General features: G+C 39.4%; 1 protein-coding gene across 1 annotated transcript in view; it reads left to right on the top strand.

The window, feature by feature from the left end:
- ARHGEF28 (Rho guanine nucleotide exchange factor 28) overlaps positions 1 to 16,374 on the top strand; it is a 307,797-nt gene extending 291,423 nt beyond the window's left edge. The window contains 1 exon segment of the mRNA XM_060009321.1: positions 15,138 to 16,374. Coding sequence (XP_059865304.1) covers positions 15,138 to 15,301 — 164 coding nt within the window. The 3' untranslated portion in view covers positions 15,302 to 16,374.
- The last annotated feature ends 1,515 nt before the right edge of the window (positions 16,375 to 17,889 follow it).

Below are 17,889 nucleotides of genomic sequence, written 5' to 3'. Positions count from 1 at the left end.
ACTTGGTGTGTGTCAGTTTCCTCATCTGTAAAATTGGACTTCTGACAGTATCTACTTTGTAGGTGGTATGAGGGTTTTATAAGACGAAACGTACAATTCTGAGAACTTTGGAAACCCTCAGTAGACACAGTTATTGTCACTGTTACTGTTATACCTTGTGTTAAAAAAGGAGCAGAGCATTAGGAAGAACATTCAGTTGCTTCATCCACTGGGCCGCTTCCAAAATAGTTGCTCTGGGGACCTGAAGGACATATTATGTCTCATTGGAGTATTATCTAAATAGACACTTCTCAAAAAACATTCCACAGTACATGATAGAAGGTTCCCATAATCAGATGGTACTGGGAAATGGCGGTTTGGCGACTACACAACTTCTTCAAAACTTTCATTGTGCTCATGTGTACTGTGACTCTCCAAAAGTGGCACATACCAAACCTATTTAACCACAACATCCTCTTCTCCAGCCCAGAACCTTGCAGGGCTACTATTCCTTAAAGTATACTAGGAAGAAAACCAGTGATGTAAGTGGGTGTTGAAATAAACTCATTGTGTATGGCACACCCTTCAAATACACCCTTTCTCCCGTAGGAACAATTGAAATCCAAACGACATATGCCGACGTGATTTACCACGTGGGTTGTCTTCTGAATACCAAATACAACACAATGAATTTTAGATAGAGTTTTGTTTAGCCCTAGGCCAGCATTTGGGCCTGTGGATAAGGATTTGTGTCCAGTCCTCTTAGGGGTTTTTTGGGTCACCTTCCTTGGGCTTATTCAAATGCACCGTGTGCTGAAATTAGTCATTGCTGATGAAGCGCAGGAGGTTATGTGCTTGGGCCTGGAGGCCTGATCTGACCTCTGATCTCTCAGCCTCATCTCATGCTGCTCTGTCCTTTCTCTCCCTGTGGTCCAGCCGTAGGAAGTTCTTCCATTTATGTGAAAGGCCATAAATCTGCCCCTTTTGTACATCTATTTCCTCTTTCAGGAATATCCTCTCCTCCACCCTTTATTCTCAACCTGGTAAACTCTTGTTCATCTTTCAAGACCCCAGCTCCAGGGTCACTTTCCTCCAAATGCCCATCCAGACCCTCCCAATCTGGGTTAGGAGCTTTCCTTGTGATTCTAGTGTCCAGTAAATCCTTGTGTTACTTTCCACCATATTTTGTCACTTGTTTTCCCTCTGGACTCTTAAGTTGCTATATATTGTTTGTTTGAGATATTTACATACATTGAATGCTCAGATATTAACTCTATTATTCAATCATTTTTGTGGAAAGAATTTCAAGGCACAGAGTACTGCCATCACTCTAGAAAGCTCCCTTCTACCTCTTACCAACCAACCTTCACTCCCAGAAGCAGCTACTCATCTGCTTTCCATCAACCACAGGTTAATTTTGCTTATTCTAGAATGACATGGAATCAAATACTACGTACCTTTGTGTGTCCAGGGTTTTTTCGCTCAACATACTGTTTTTGAGATGCATCCATGCTGTTGCATGAATCTGTAATTGGTTCCCTTTTATTACTAAGGAATCTTGCTTAGATGAATTTACCACAATTATCCAGTCTTCTGTGGATAGATACCTGGCTTATTTCTAGCTTTTGGCTCTTATAAATAAAACTGCTATAAACAGTCTGTACAAGGCTTTTTGTGAATTATGTTTTCACTTTTCTGGATAAATACCTAGGAGTAGAATTCATCCTGGAATTGGTGCCTATTTAGCTTTGAAGAAACTGGAACAGTTTTTGAAGTGATTGTATGGGCTATAGACTTCCTGGGTGCTGAGACAAAGTCTTGTTCAACTCGGTTTCCCTGGTGTCCGACCCAGTGCAGGGCACATACTAGGCACTCAGTGTTGATTGAAGAGTGAATGGACAAGAAGCTCAAAACAGTTTTCCTTCTGACACACCCTCTCCTAACTGAAAAAATAAATAATGTTCTGTCCATCAAAGGGATGGAAACATGACTGGCTAAATGTGGGCTTATTCCAAGCAGATGAAAAATGGGGAATAACAGCTCCCTTCTGACCCTGCCTTGGACCTACATGTGCAGGTGAAGCCAAGTATGTAGATAGACACGGGACCATAGAAGGGTCCTAATCACCAGCAGCTGCAAAACTTACCTCCTAAAGTTAAAACTCCCAGCATTCCCATTCAAAACCCGCCACAATCTTCCAACACATCCCCACCCCTTTGATTTATCTGCCCTAACTCATAATTCCACCAGACCCAACAGCTCTCTTTTCTTATGGCATCCAGCATTTCCTCCCCTTTGCAGTAGGGGTGAGCTCTACCTAAAATACCTCCACCCGAGGCCACCTCTTCCTGTTGACATTCTGGTCAGCCAGGCTCAATTCCAGTTCTGTCTTTGCTCTGAAGCCTGTCCTGGCTACCACATCTAAAAATGCTCTCTTTGGAAGATCTCTGAAGTGGTGTCCACCTGTGGACAGTGTTCATTAGCCTCTTTTATAGTTATCTGTGTCTGCATCTTCCTACTCTGTGAGGTAACAGGCTGTCAGAGGGCAGTGTGCTTAGTGGCCCTTATTGGTCTGGAAGGCGCTGGGGCCATTGGGCACTAAGTCACTGAGGCTACTTGCTCTTTGCTCTCGGTGGCTGATTCCACTAAAGAGAAGTTAAATTGTATGGTAATGCTGTGGCTCCTTCTTAAGAAGAGTTGTTTGCAGAAGAAAGAGATCTGTCTAAAGGAGGAGGATGTAGTGTAAACTTGGGAATTTGTGTCACCTTGTAGATAATTAAAGGGAAATTGGTTTCTTAGGCTCCAGTGTTAGTCATAGGTCACAAGTCAGGAAGCACAAATATTAACATCTAGAGTAGCTCCACATGACATTTGTATGCATAAGACAACGTAAAATCATCTCCTATAGGAAGAGATGGCTTCGAGGAGTAAAGTAATTAATCTTAGTATATATATTCTCATTTGATTCCTGTTTTAATAAAGTCCTAATGTTGCCTCTGTTCTGCAAACTGCCTACGTCTCTAATGGTACAATTTCTAAAAGTATTTGTGTTTAATTTCCAGAAATGTAATATAGTAATCTTTGCTCTGATTGCAAACATAAATATGAAAAGAATGTTGAGTGTGAAAATTTACATTGAACAAAACATTTTCTATATATGATGTTGTACTTCTAAAATTTTAATCATTTTTGAGTGACATAAATTCAAAGCTGCAGTTGGAAAAGATATTTCAGGGTTTGGCTTCCCAGCAAATGTTATTTCAAACAGATAAGAATTACAAAGTGACTCTCGTTTTTAAAAAGAAAAAATTTTATGTTGCTCTGAAAACTGTAAATACCAACTTCTCAGAACAGAAAAAGGCATGTAAGTTCTTTGACATCTCATAATTTTGTAGTTGATCAAGAGAAAAAAAACACTCATTTATATACCTTTAAAGAATTGGGTGCCTTTTTTAAAAAGTCTGGCAATAACATAATTATTAAGAAGGAGGTAGAACTAATTAGCTTGGGTGTGTTTGATCTAGTTGCTTGCCTTCTTCTGGTTTAAAGAAAAACACTGGATCTGGTATGCTTAAGGATTTTAACATCTGCTTTTCCCTCTGCTGAACCAGTAAGAAGTAAATGCAGCATTAAAATTCCTAGGTTGATTTTCTGCATTATTCACCTGGCAGAGAAATGAATTCAGTTCTTCTTTCAGCAAAATGAGAGGCATAACTCTTTCAGTGTGGGTAGAGTCATGCAGAAGGCAGTTTCCAGTTTTATTGCCATGGTACTTAGGAGTCCCTGGTCTCTACAACCTTAAGAGGAATTCAATGCCATGAAAATACTGCCCTGTCCTTGTAGCTGGAGACCTACATATTGTTTAATTCAGCACAATCTTAAAAAGCTGTCCCTGCTTCTTAACAGGGACTCTGAGGTTGGAACATCTTAATTTGTTTTGATTTAAAATTTGAGCTTGACATATTCCCTGATTACCTGAATGTATGCACAGTTTGAAACATGTACAAAATTAAGCAGAGGAGTATAATAACTGCTCATGTACCATCACCCAACTTCAAAAAATTAGGAAATTATGACCAGTGGTGATTTATGTAGATTCCTACCCACCAATCCCCCATGCCCAGCAACAACACACACCCCGTGCTATTTTGAAGCAAATTCTAAAAATCATCTGTAAGCATATACTGATACATCAGTATGTATGTACTGATACATACATATCTGAAAGATAAGGCTCTCTTTTTTAAACTATTATCACACCTAGGAAAAATTATCAAAACTTCCATAATATCAACATATAGTCAGGGTTCAAGTTTCCAATTGTTTTATAAATGTAGTGCGTGTGTCCTTTTTCCAGCTTGTTTTTTGGACTCAGTATGCAAATAAAGACCACATATTGCAATTGGTTGCTGTGTATATTCATGCATTTTTTAACATAAAAGTTTTAATTATGAAAATTTCAAACTTACAGAAAAGTACAGAAAATCTGTATCAGGCATGCATTTAACAAATGTTAACTTTATACCATATTTGCTTCAGATATCTCTTTGCCCTTTTTTTATTTGAAAGAAATGTTAGATATGAAATCCCTTCCCCTTATCTTTTTCTTTTTTCCTATTCAGAGTTATCCAATTTCCTATAATTGGTGTATATCATTTCCACAGTGTGTTTTTATGCCATAAACATATATATGTATCAATAAACATATTTTTTTGTTTTGTTTTAACAAAACAAAAATATGACATATTGTTTATCGTTTATGGATACATATAAATGTAGTGGAAAACAAAAAATGATATATTGTTTATGGATACATATGTACGTAGTGATAGTATAAAAGAGCCTGCCCTTCTTCCCTTTCTCCCCCGCTCCACGTGTATGTGTGTATATGTCTATTTGCAACTTATTTTTTTCACTCAACGTGCATATTTGTATACGTAGCACAAGTAGTTAATTTTAAACTGCTGTATGCTCTTCCATTACGTGAATAAACACCAGCATATTCGTTACCTTACTAATGAGCAATTAGGATGTTTCCAATATTTTTGTATTACAAACGCTTCTCAGTAAACATCCTTTTATGCACATCTCCTTGTGCACATGAGTGAGAGTTTATGTAGATTATGAACACCTAGAAGTAGTAGGGATGTCTTTGGTTTCGCTGGGTATTACTGATTTCTCTCTAAAATTGTATAGTATAAGTCTCAGCAGCAATGTACGAGAGATCGAGTTTCTCCAGATTCTCCCCAACACTTAGCATTGTTAGGCTTCTCAATATTTGCCGATATCATGGGTATGGAATAGGTAACCCCTCTCTTTCAATTTGTACTTCCCTAATTACCAGTGAGATTTAGTTCCTTTTTAATATTTATTAGCTTTTTAGGTTTCTTCCTCTCTGAAGTGCCTGTTTATAAAGGTTTTTTTCTAACAGCAGATATTAGAACTTCAGAAGTCTCTAATCTTAATTATACAGACACGTTCATTATTTTAGAATGGGCTCAATATATTTCGTACTTTGAGAAGTAGTTTTCCGAAAAATCATATTTATACTTATATGTAGACATTTAAGATTAGAAAAGGACATTTGTGAGAGCTGAGCCCTTTTAAGATGGAGAAAAATCAACTGTATGAACAGAAGCTACTAAAAATAATGTCATTGTTCTATCCTACTGAGACTTTAACCATCTGCCTTATTTTTTCATTTGCTCACTTTTTTTCTACCTCCTTTATTTTCCTCCAGAGTTCCTATACTTCTCTCAATAACTGATCAATGTTATTTTACACACACTCAACACATTCCAAAATCTATCAGCTTCATCTTCCTTCCTGGAAATTTCCCTTCCAGAATCCTCTGTCCTCTTACTCTAATATGCCCTTGTTGCTGTCCCGGCCAGCAGTGTAGCTGTCACCTGGGACATCTCTTCATATCTCTCCTGTGTTGGATCCTATTGTCCTCAGTCCCAATCCTTCTCTTTTATGGCATATTCCTTTATTTGTTGGAGCATATCTCTAAATCTTCCTAAGAAAAGATCTAATAATGAAAGGATTTTTTTTTCCAAATCAGTTGAAATGTCTTTTTCATTTCCTTTATTTATTTTTGCTACTTTTATACTTGGTTTTTATAATATATCTGGGCTTAGAATTCTATACCCAAATTATTTTCCTTCAGAATTCTGAAGGATTTGATTCTTCCACTTCTCAGTGTTGCTGTTAAAAAGTCTGATGCCATTCTGATTCCTAACTCTTTGTTTGCAACCTCTTTGTGCTTTAGGAAGCCTCTAGAATTATCACTTTATTCATTCTTGGATGAATTTTATAATATGCCTTAGTCTGGTCTTTTGTTAAAATCATTTTTACTGGTTATTCATTAGACTCTTTCAATCAAGAAATATATTTTCCTTCGAATCTGTGACATTTTCTTCTTCAAAAAATTGCTTCTCTTCAGTTTTATCTTTACTGGAACTGTTTCCAATTATAAATTGGACCTCTTGGAGCCTCTGATTTTTCTGTTTTGTTTTTTCTGTTTATTTCCATTTCTTCATGTTTTTGTTCTACTTCCTGGGAGATGTTCTCATCCGTAACCTCCTACTTTTCCATTGATTTTTTTAAAAAATTCAGCCAGCATATTTTTAATTTCTAAGAGATTTTTCCTTGTTCTCTTATAGTTCCTATTTTATGGAATCTTGTTTGGTGGCCGAAATATCTTAAAAAAATTTTTTGAAGATGTTAATTATGGTTTTTGGATGTTTTCTTCAGCTTCTTGTGTTCCTGAGTTGTGTTCCATTTTCAAGTTAGGTTTGTTTTAAGCTCTCCTTTTCATATTCCATAGTGTACTTACTATTGTGGATTGGTGTGAGGTTTGAGTTGAATGCTTGACTCAAGGTCAAATAATGTTAGTGGCTTAAAGAGAGAAGCCCTATTACGCAGTTCTATCTTGGCTACATTTTTAGCTTCATTCCTACTGAGAAGACAAGAATTAGAATAAATGAAATTGTAAGGTACTTTCTAAACATAAGAATTCCAAATTGGTGATTCCCACAACTCTAATTACAGTAGGTAGAATTTTTGAATAAGGTATTCACTAATTCATTCATTCATTTGACATTATATGTTGACACCTACTGTTGTTAGGAACTGAAATTTACTCAGATATTGTTGGACTAGATGTACACCTTTTAGTTCCTATTTCTTAAAAAATGTTACTTTTTAGTTTTAAGTAAACTCAAGACTAAAGAATAGGAATCCAAATTCTAAAAGAACATTATCAATTCACTGCTCTGGACAAATGGACTCAGTATCTTTTTTTTTTTTTAATATGGACCATTTTTAAAGTCTTTATTGAATTTGGTACACAACATTGCTACTGTTTTATGTTTTGGGTTTTTTTTGTTTTTTTTGTTTGTTTGTTTGTTTTTTGCGGTACGCGGGCCTCTCACTGTTGCGGCCCCTCCCGTTGCGGAGCAGAAGCTCCGGACGCGCAGGCTCAGAGCGACCATGGCTCACGGGCCAGGCCGCTCCGCGGCATGTGGGATCTTCCCGGACCGGGGCACGAACCCGTGCCCCCTGCATCGGTAGGCGGACTCCCAACCACTGTGCCACCAGGGAAGCCCTATGTTTTGGTTTTTTTGGCTATGAGGCATGTGGAATCTTCACTCCCCAACCAGGGATCAAACCCGCACCCCCTGCATTGGAAGGCAAGGTCTTAACCACTGGACTGCCCGGGAAGTCCCCACGGTATCGTTATTACACCTTAAAAAATTTAACAGTTTTTACTTAAAATCATACTCTCAGTACTTGAATTTCTCTGATTGTCTCAATTTTTTTTCCCTTGGTTTGTTTGAATTGGGATCCAAATAGTTTCATGTATTGCATTTGGTTTGTATATCTCACAAGTCTTTTAATCTAAAGTTCCCTTGCCTTTAAAAAAAATCTTACAACTTGTTGAAAAGACTGGGTTGCTTATTTGGTGAAAAGACATTTTTTTTTCTGAAAAAAGTATATTTTATGAAAAATTTTCTACATTCTGGATTTTGCTGATTGCATCCCTGTGGTGTCACTTAACGTAGTCTTCTGTCTCTATATTTCCTGTAAACTGGTAGTTGGGAATAGATATTTGATATTTGACTAGATACAGGCTTTATTTTTTGACATGAAAACATCTTCATAGATGGAGTTGTCTGTTTCCTATGTTGTAGATGTTGTATATTTCCTCTTGCATCCCATCAGGAGGCTTGAGGTGTCTGTTTCTCTCTTTGCGACATTAAGATTGACCCGTGGGTTCGGATGTTGTCCATCCATTATAAAGTTCCCCATCAGCTCTTTCCTAATGCTTTTAGCAGCCATTGATGATGATTGCCCGAGTCTGCTATAGATGTTATATACAGGGTCAAGAGTCTCTGAATTTGGAAAACCTCACCTATTTCCAGCTTCCCACCCCTGATTTATTCTGGCATCTTGGTCATTTATTGTCTCTTTCTTTCTTAGTCTATAATAGATTTATTATCTCTAGTGCACTATTCCCCAAAGTATATTACATGGAACACAACACTGAAAAGTACACTGTGAGAAAAAGCTCCCCGAGTTTGGGACCTGCCACATACAGTTTTTCCCTTTCAGAGATTAATAATACAGGTGAGCCTATTAAAGTTCTGGGGAATTTGTCAATAAAGAAACTTGATTAACCTGGAGTTTCATCAACTTACTTGACCACTGTATTCTTTTATCATTAATACCTATTAGTATCCTGATTAGAGAAACACACTTTGAAATGCATCTCAGAGAAGAGGGGAAGGTGGAAGCACTTGCCCCGTTCTCCCGTGGGACTTGCTGATATTAAGGTTATGACTCAGTAACACGGGCACCCTTCTGGGTGAGAGAGTGTGAGAGCAAATCAAAGTTCACACAGAGACAATTGACGTATCATAATGCGTCTTGTGTTAACATAATTGTAACTTCATTGTATTGATTGCTTCAATTGCTGTGTTTCTTATCAGTGTTACCTACATAACCAACATAGATTATTCCAAATATGTTAATTACTGGTAAGAAAATAAAGTCCAACTCTAACAGTCACAACTTTAAAAAATTATGAGTTTGCTTTCTTACATTACACATTTACACGTATACAACCCCAGAGTACACTTCGGTTATTTTATTTCAGGTGCAGGATTGGTACGTGAGGAGTAATGAAGGGAATCCTAACACTCATTGAGGTCATTGGCTTCAGATATCCAGATTGGTTTTTATGCCAGATGTTCACATGCTGTTTGTGGCTCACTATGGGAAATGCAGTTGAGCAAAAGCAGTGAGGGAGAAAAATTTTCCTTAGCTCTGAGGACACGTTGAGTTTTGTGCATTAAGTGTTTTCCATTAGAAAGAAAATGCTGTGCATTAATGCTCCTGAGAAAAAAATAGTGATTGCCAGTAATGCCATCAGGAAACAATTTTGTAAATGTTTCACAGTATAAGCATGAATCGATCATTAAATGGGTGAATACAACTTATTTTGCAGACTTGGAATATGAATGACAATTTGTTTGAGGTGGTGTTATTCTAGGAAAGTGTGAATTTTGATTATAGGAACTTGCATGAGGGATACAGTAGTAAAGAGTATGAGTCAGAACACTTCATTAAAATAACCAAGAACAGAGCCAGGACCCAGAGACATGAAGCTCTGTTTTGTGAGTCTTCTTGGGGAGAATGAATTGGGATAAGACACGGAGAGGGCTGACACACATCATCAATGATCCGAACGTTGACTCAACGTGCTTTTGTAGCCCTGGGCTGCAGGCTGTCTGGCCATTGGGTAATGTGGAGTTAAATTCAGACCTGGACATTAATGTTTATGATGGAAGTTATCCTGGTGCTTTGAAATTGAAACAAAGCTTTTCTTTAAAAATTATTAGGATTTAAAATGCTTTTCTATTCAGAAAAAGGCAAAGACTACATGAATTAAATATTTTAAAACAATAGACAACCACTTTCTTTATGACAAACTACTGTTAGGTTTGCTGTTCATAGAAGGGAAGATCAAGTGTAGATTTTGACCGTGGACCTTATCTTCCACTCATTAGGTAGCTTTCCAAATCCTGTGCTCTGAGGGCTGTGTGGGCTCAACTCAAATACGTGTTGTAGGGAAGACTGAAAGTAGAAGGGTGGGGCATATACCCGGAAATTACCCTTAAAACATTATTTTGAATGCAACTTAAGGTAATAAATTTGTATTCCTTGAGCAGAAAGCAGTTGAAAAATGCATTCACTGTTGCACTTCTAGAATAGTATTTGGCGCATTACTGAGCCAAAACACAAGTGTAAACATTCTCCTACAGTATAAGAAGTTTAAGAGGCCTGAATGATGATTTCAGTTCAATCCTTCATGAACTGAAGCCCAGAGAGCGGAAGTGACTCGCCCAAGGTTACATTGACCTTGTGGTTTAAAAGATTTCATTCACTTCTCAGCTTGGGAGACACTTCATTCATTTTCAGTGTGACACGTGGTTGCATTTTACACCTTGACTTTACAGTCTGGTCTTGCAAATAACCAATTATCCAGTTGGCTCAAAAGAATAATAATGATGGTGAGCTGACGCAGGGAAGGCCAATTTTTCTTCCCGCTCGTGTCAGCTTTGCAGGTGCCAATCCCTATGGTTGTATGTCATCCAGATCCCACATTCTCTTCCTTCATAGTTTGAAATTCCAATAGCAGGTGAGCAAAGTGTGAAAATGATAAATGCAAATGTCAACAAATGCATTTTTAGCCCTTCAAGGCTACAATGAAGGGCTAAACATAGGGGGATTTGGGGAACTGCCTCTGGGTATCAGCACATCATACAGCCCATGGCGTGGGTGTTTTCTGCCCCCCGCCCATAAGACAAAGGGGATAGGACCAGCCAAAATGTGTAAACTTATCATTTTTAGAAACTTCCTGAGAAGACTGACTTAGACCCTACAGTGAGACTGAGGAAATTTCTTGTGAAGGAAGAAGTTTTAGGCTGTGAAGAAAAGTTCAGCTAAATAGGAAAAAAAAAACGTGCTTCAAGATTCTGCTTCTCCACTTGGTTTAGCTAGGCTTTGATGTGTTTTAGCCTATTTGTCCTTATTTTAAGGTTAATAATGCTCACTCTGTTGAGTTTCCAGAGGTATGGGAAGGATCAAATTATTTCTTTTATGTCAACTAAGAGGGACAGTTGTGTTGAGACTGTAGATTAAAAGGTTCTTTGTAGTTTGAAGTTTTGTTTCATCATAAGAGCATTTGGTTTTTTATCTGACCAAATTATGATTGTGTTAATATTTCTTTGCTTATTAAAAAATGAGGTATTCTGTTTTTTTTGAATTTCTGAATTTTATTTTATTTATTTTTTTATACAGCAGGTTCTTATTAGTTATCCATTTTATACGTATTAGTGTATACATGTCAATCCCAATCGCCCCATTCATCACACACCCCCCACCCCCCCCACCACTTTCCCCCCTTGGTGTCCATATGTTTGTTCTCTACATCTGTGTCTCAATTTCTGCCCTGCAAACCGGTTCATTTGTACCATTTTTCTAGGATCCACATATATGCGTTAATATACGATATTTGTTTTTCTCTTTCTGACTTCACTCTGTGTGACAGTCTCTAGATCCATCCATGTCTCAACAAACGACCCAATTTCGTTCCTTTTTATGGCTGAGTAATATTCCATTGTATGTATGTACCATATCTTCTTTATCCATTCGTCTGTCGATGGGCATTTAGTTGCTTCCATGACATTGCTATTGTAAATAATGCTGCAATGAACATTGGGGTGCATGTGTCTTTTTGAATTATGGTTTTCTCTGGATATATACCCAGTAGTGGGATTGCTGGGTCATACGGTAATTCTATTTTTAGGTTTTTAAGGAACCTCCATACTGTTCTCTATAGTGGCTGTATCAATTTACATTCCCACCAACAGTACAAGAGGGTTCTTTTCTCCACAAAGAAAGAGGTATTCTATTTTTATTTCCAGTAATTTACAGGCATTTTGATCACAAATAAAATTGGATGATTAATTCTACTCCCCAAGAATTCTGCTTTCTGAATCAACGAGGGTTTATTTTAACAAATGTTTTTTCAGTTTAGGGTTCTATACGACGATCATACTCTCTAGGGTAGAGCGTGTGGAAGAAGGTGGCTGACCTTGAGAAATATACAATTGCTGTGCTGGAGTCCTTTCAGGGTTGAAATGGAGTAATAAAATCAGAAATCACAGAACGGTTTCTAATTTCAAAGACAGACTGTCTGACCTTGCCTAAGTAGTTCAGGTAGAAACCAAGAAGGAACGTGGAGAAGGAAATTGAGTTCCCCTCCAGGTGACACACAAGCGCAACATCAATACATATGGGATTACAACGTGGGCCATTGATTCACTTTAGGGTCCAGGAGATGTGTTTCTCCTGTATTTTTATTATTTGAAAAAATTCTGATTAAATCTCTCTCTCTGCCTGCCTTATACTCACACACAAATGAAAAACCTCCCCCCATGTTTACTCTTGGTTCTCTATCTTCCTGAACTGGAGCCTACAATTTAAGATAAAAGAATTCTTTCTGAAATGTATTTGGTTCTTGGGCTCTTTTTGAACAAGTCTTTTCTTGAAAGCATGAAGGGGACTTCCCAGATGCCTAGAATCACCAGTATTTTGGATTCTTTGCTACATGTTTCCTACCCCAGAGGAAGGAAGCTTACATGGATTAAGGACTTCCGTTCCGCCCGGCTTTGTCACATTTGTCAGCAATCGCGTCCCAACAACTGCCTCTTTCAATGCATGATTGTTCATTCTCCCTGTAGCGCTTCTTGCGCCCTGGCTGGACCTTCTGTGGGCTAGTAGGCAGCGCTGTGGTTGGTGGCTGAGGTGAACTGTTCTCCAGTCGGTCAGCCTCTGCTAGATGGAAGTTCTGAGGCATGTTTTTGTTTTTTAGGTTGCATAATATTAAACATCAGTAGTTTAACTGGGAATGTTTCTTTTTAGAGGTGAAATGGTTTTATTTCAATGGCTAGGAAAAGGAGTTCAAAGTGTGAAAATGTGTGATGACCACAGACAGGCGAAGGACAGAGAACATTCTAGGTTGATCTGTGTTGCCCTGATAGTGAAATCATTGCCTGGGTTTTTTTTTTGTGTTTACCTGACTGAATGAGGGAGGTTCCTAATTTTATAGTAATTACTGTGTCGGTTTGGAGGAGCTCAGAATGTCTTTTTTCTTTCTTTTTTTGGTAAGTGTTCAAAATTTGGTACTTAGGGAGGTTAAGCATTACACATCCAGGGTGTCTTAATTCTGCAAAGATGGTCAAGCCATTTCCAGCACAGCAAGAAATGGGGACCATGAGAATCTTGAGCAGATGAGCAAGTGGGAATGATCCTCTGAGTTCAAATCTGGATTACTTCCTAGCTGCACGATGGGCAGGAATTTAGCCTGAGCCTCAGTTTCCCAATCTGTAAATTGTGCGTTACAACATTTTGAGGCTTAAGGAGATGATGACTGTAAAAGGCCTGGAACAGGTGCTGTGCCCAGAGAAGGCACCGTACACATGGTGGATTTGGAGGCATTTTCAGTAGTCATGTTTTCAGTAGTGAGTGAGAGCCCAATATTTGAGATATGGGATTAGGATCAACAGAATCAAGTCACCCCAATGTAAATGGATTTTTTTTTTTGTGCCCCATTGATACCTAGAGTTAGGGATGGGCTAAACCTTTGAGCAGAGCTGTGGAGTGCAGCCTCACCTCCTTTCCCCAACCCCTCCCTTCCCCTCCCCTCCTTTCCCTTCCCCTTCCCCCTTCCCTCTCCTCCCCTCCCTTCTATTTTCTCCCCTCCCTTCTCCTCCCCACCTCTCCCCTCCCCTCCCCCCAGGGTCCTCCTGGGCTGGCTTTGGAGGCACAGGTCAGCTCCTCCAGGTGACCTGTGTCTACTTCCTGTGGCCCTGGCTGCCCCTCTCCCGCTGGCTCTGCCTCCTATTGGAAGAAGTGACGAAAGGGGGTGTAGCAAAGGAAACCACATCCCTGAAGGTGGAGCCCTGTGAGGACATTTTGCTCTTCATTCCGGCCAGGCCTTGCTTCCTGTCTTCGCTAATAACCAAAGATCCTTGTCAGGAGCATAAAAATTACAAGCATTTTTGTCATCAGAGTGCTGGCGGTTATGTGTATCCATCTAAATAATAGAGCCTTTGAATAAAATGTGGCAAGGATTAGAATGACCTCTTGTTAATGCCTGAAAAAAGAACAGGTGGGCCTCAGGGCTCTGCGTCTTCCCCACCCGGGTTTCCATGTAGACTGCTTTTTGCTCCAGCTGAAGCTGGTTATTTGTAATTTTCCCACATAGCTAAGCTTCCGGGAGGACGGTCAGTGGAGCAATGCAGAGAATATGGTTTGCAGCAACAGCCTTGCTTTTTTTTAAATCAAAATCCTCCTGTGCCTTTCCTTTAAACCATGTATTAGAGGGTTTTATCAGAAAAGGGAAAATGGGCTGTGCCCTGCTGTTGCTAGGTAACCAGAAAAATAACAAACCCAGTCAGTTGTTACCAGAATGATTTTCCCCAGGAACCTGGTTCCTTTTGCTAAGTGATTTGTGTGGTGTTAACAGATTTGCATAATGGTGAGGCTGGAGGGTCTCCATCCTTCATCTCCTTTCTCCCCTCCCCTCTCCCCATATTGGGAAAGTCCCAGGTACCTTATTTGAGTCTTCCAGATCAGTTCTTGACTTTGAGTTACCCTGAGGGAAGATGCGGTGCAGATGCAAATATGGCTTATTGCACACAGCCGGAGTAGGTAACTGTATTTCTAAGACGTTGAACCCATTTTTAAAAATAACTGGGCACCCTCTTCTCAGCAGGTGCAGTGTTTGAACAGCCCACAAATGGTAACAAGTTTTTGTTTGACGGTTTTGCTGGGAGTATTTTGTAAAGGTTATTTTTAGCCACAGGAGATGTTTGTACACCCAACCAACCATTTTAGTGATTTTGATTAAACCATTAGATATCCATTTCATTCCTTTCTCACTGGACCCGTCATTCTCTCCGTGGCTAGCTCTATGGCCACAGCATTTCCCAATCTTCGAGGGCTCTGACTCTGACTCCTAGTTTCACCTGACTTGTAGGTGTCAAGCTGACTCTCCTGTGACCTGTGCTGTCTGTTTGTTGCAGATTTGGACCTCTCTCAGACTGCATGCCCGCCCCCCCAGGACTCAAATCCGCATGGCCCTCAGCTGCAAACGTTCATAGCAGAAGCAAAGTTAAATCTACAGAGAGTAACCAGACAAGACGGCGAAACTGGAGATGGAGCAGAAGAAACTATTGTTTACCTCTAATTGTGCTGTTATTTTTCCAAATGAAACAAAATACAGGCATTTGGGGGAGAATTTTTTTTTCCTTTCCTGATGTGTGTGTGACTGTGTCCAAATTGCTTTAGGAGTAATGTTTAATATTTCGTGCAAGTTTATTTTGGGGGCATGAGTCTAATAATTAAATTATTGAAAACAACTCTGTTTGTGTCGTCATTAACTTATCACACCTAATTCCAGACTCCTGGAGGAGAAATTAACTTAGATAAGCAGAAATATGTTCAAAGTTGTTATGACCCTAGAGTAAAATTCCATATTGTATTTTCTACAGGATCATTTGTTTTTTGAAATGCCTTTTGAGATCTAGGTGAAGCACTTTGGATGGAAAGAGTGATATAATTGGCAAATTTTCACAATCACAGCAGCTGATTAGGAGGAGTGACCTCAGGGCCCTCAAAGGCCAGGAGGATGTGGAAAAGAACTTTTCTTAGCTACTCTTTGGGACATCAAAGGGGTCACCCCTGGTGGTGAGCTGTCACAGTCACCAAGCAACCGAGGTACCCTATTTGGACCCCTGTCCTAACCGGGTGGCCACTCTGCTGTGGACACAATCTGGACTCTTGGGACCTGGGGCAGAGACTGTTCAGATGCACCTTCGTGGTCCTAATGCTTGTGGGCTTTGAAGTCATAGTTCAGCAGCGTCTTTCAACACAGCCCAGAGGCACGGCCCCAGCAAGTCGGTTCGAGGTAAACTTTAGTAGCAACACTTTGCTCGGTTCGAGGTAAAGTTTAGTAGCAACACTTTGCTACCAAAGTAAGACTTTATTAGCCCTTGCTTCTCGCAGCTGGCCCTGCCTCCTTTTGGTCCTGGGAGCACCAAAGACCACCACTCACTGGAGGGATCGCTGCCCAGCAGTTACTGAAGGACAAAAGCTGCTCTCTCGGTGAAGCTTGTGGCCTGAATGTGCTTTTCCACAAAGGAAAACTGGCGCATCTTGCTTTCAAGGTACTATGGGTCTCTGTGTGAGAAAATAAACCAGGAAATGTTTTCAGCTTGTTCTTCAGAAGTGTTTGTGTATGTTTTGGTCAGTGTCAATAAATATCTATTCCCTTGCTAGTTTACTTTGAAATTTTAAAACTGTTTAGAACCATAGTAAAATACACATTTCACACTCAAACACAATCTCCCTTTATTAAAAATGAAAATAAAGGAGGAATACTAAATTCACCCAGGCTTGCAACACTTACCAGGAGGGAGCTGTGATAGGAAGAGGAAAAAAATTCACCCTGGTTCCGTTATGGTTTTTTCCCACTTAAGTTACCAGTGGAATAACGAACCTATATTTTCACTTGGGCAAGTCTAATCTGAGTTTTAAAAAACACCTTTTTGGGGGACACTCTTTTCTGACTCTTGCCTCTTCTGGCCATTTTGGTCACAATCGTATTAACAGATTCAGAGACTAATTTTCACAGAATGGATGATAGCTTGTTAAAATTTTAATCAGTCTCTTCATCTCCAAGATGAACTCCTAAATTATAAGGTGCATCTTCTATTCCTAAAGACATCTAGAGAGAAAGATCTATCTTCCCTCTCTCCAATAATGTCTATTCCAGAATTCTCTATCCTTCAAATAAAAAGCGTATAGATATTTCAGTATAAATCCTTGCTCTGATAACTATAAATATCTTTCCGTTTTTCCTGACAGAGGCTATGGAAATAACCATACGTGAAAATAGGTAAAGATGTTCAAAATCCCCACGGAGTTCTTTAAAAATACATATGCTTGGTTGATTTTCAAGCCCTGCAAACTCTGGGGCTTTGTGTAGCCACCCGGGGGAAGCTTCAGCATTATTTGATATATCTCTATTCATAGATTCCTCTTGGTAATTTTTAAATTTAATATTATGACTTCTCAACTGAATCTAAGTCTCAACACTTTCTTGATAAGTTCTTCCTTTTCACTTTGTCCTCGCTATGTAATCAGCTCAGATTTCGTGGAATTCACTCTGGCTCTAAAAGAAATTCACTCATCTGAGGAGAAAACCACCCTGTTTCTCAGCATCATAAATAAGTTTCCCTCAAAGGATATTTCCCACCGATCGAAGATCTTAAGGAAACCTTCATCCCTTTAGAGATTTGTTGCAGAAAGGAAAACAACATTTTTGCCCTGTTCCTTCCAGGTTTCATAAACTCATGTGCATCTCATTTGTAGTCCAAACTTCTCTGCACTTCTTCAGGGCTGTGTAATTGCTGGAGTCCTTCCTGCGACACTTCCAGCCCACTCTCAAATGGAGCCCTGCTCATTCAGAAAAGGGGAAAAATTATCGCTGCAGAAGTGGTGGTGGTGATGTTGTGTGTAAGGGCTATATAAAATGAAGAAGGTGAGCAAGCGAAAATCATGGGATTAGTGAAAGTGAAAAGGAGTATGTTTTCCTTCTTATGACCTAGGACACACCATTCAAACTCAGGATCAAACGGAGGTTTTTAAGGTTCAACCATCGCTGTCTTTCTCAATGAGAGAGGCATGGCAGTAGAGTATCCTGGAGCCAGACCTTCCACTTCCTGGCTGTGTCCTTGGCCTGTCACCTCTCTAGGTCTTAGTTTCCTCATCTAT

Source organism: Delphinus delphis, chromosome 3 (assembly GCF_949987515.2).
Source record: "Delphinus delphis chromosome 3, mDelDel1.2, whole genome shotgun sequence".
Lineage (NCBI taxonomy): Eukaryota > Metazoa > Chordata > Mammalia > Artiodactyla > Delphinidae > Delphinus > Delphinus delphis.
This window is presented reverse-complemented; position numbering and strand designations above follow the sequence as displayed.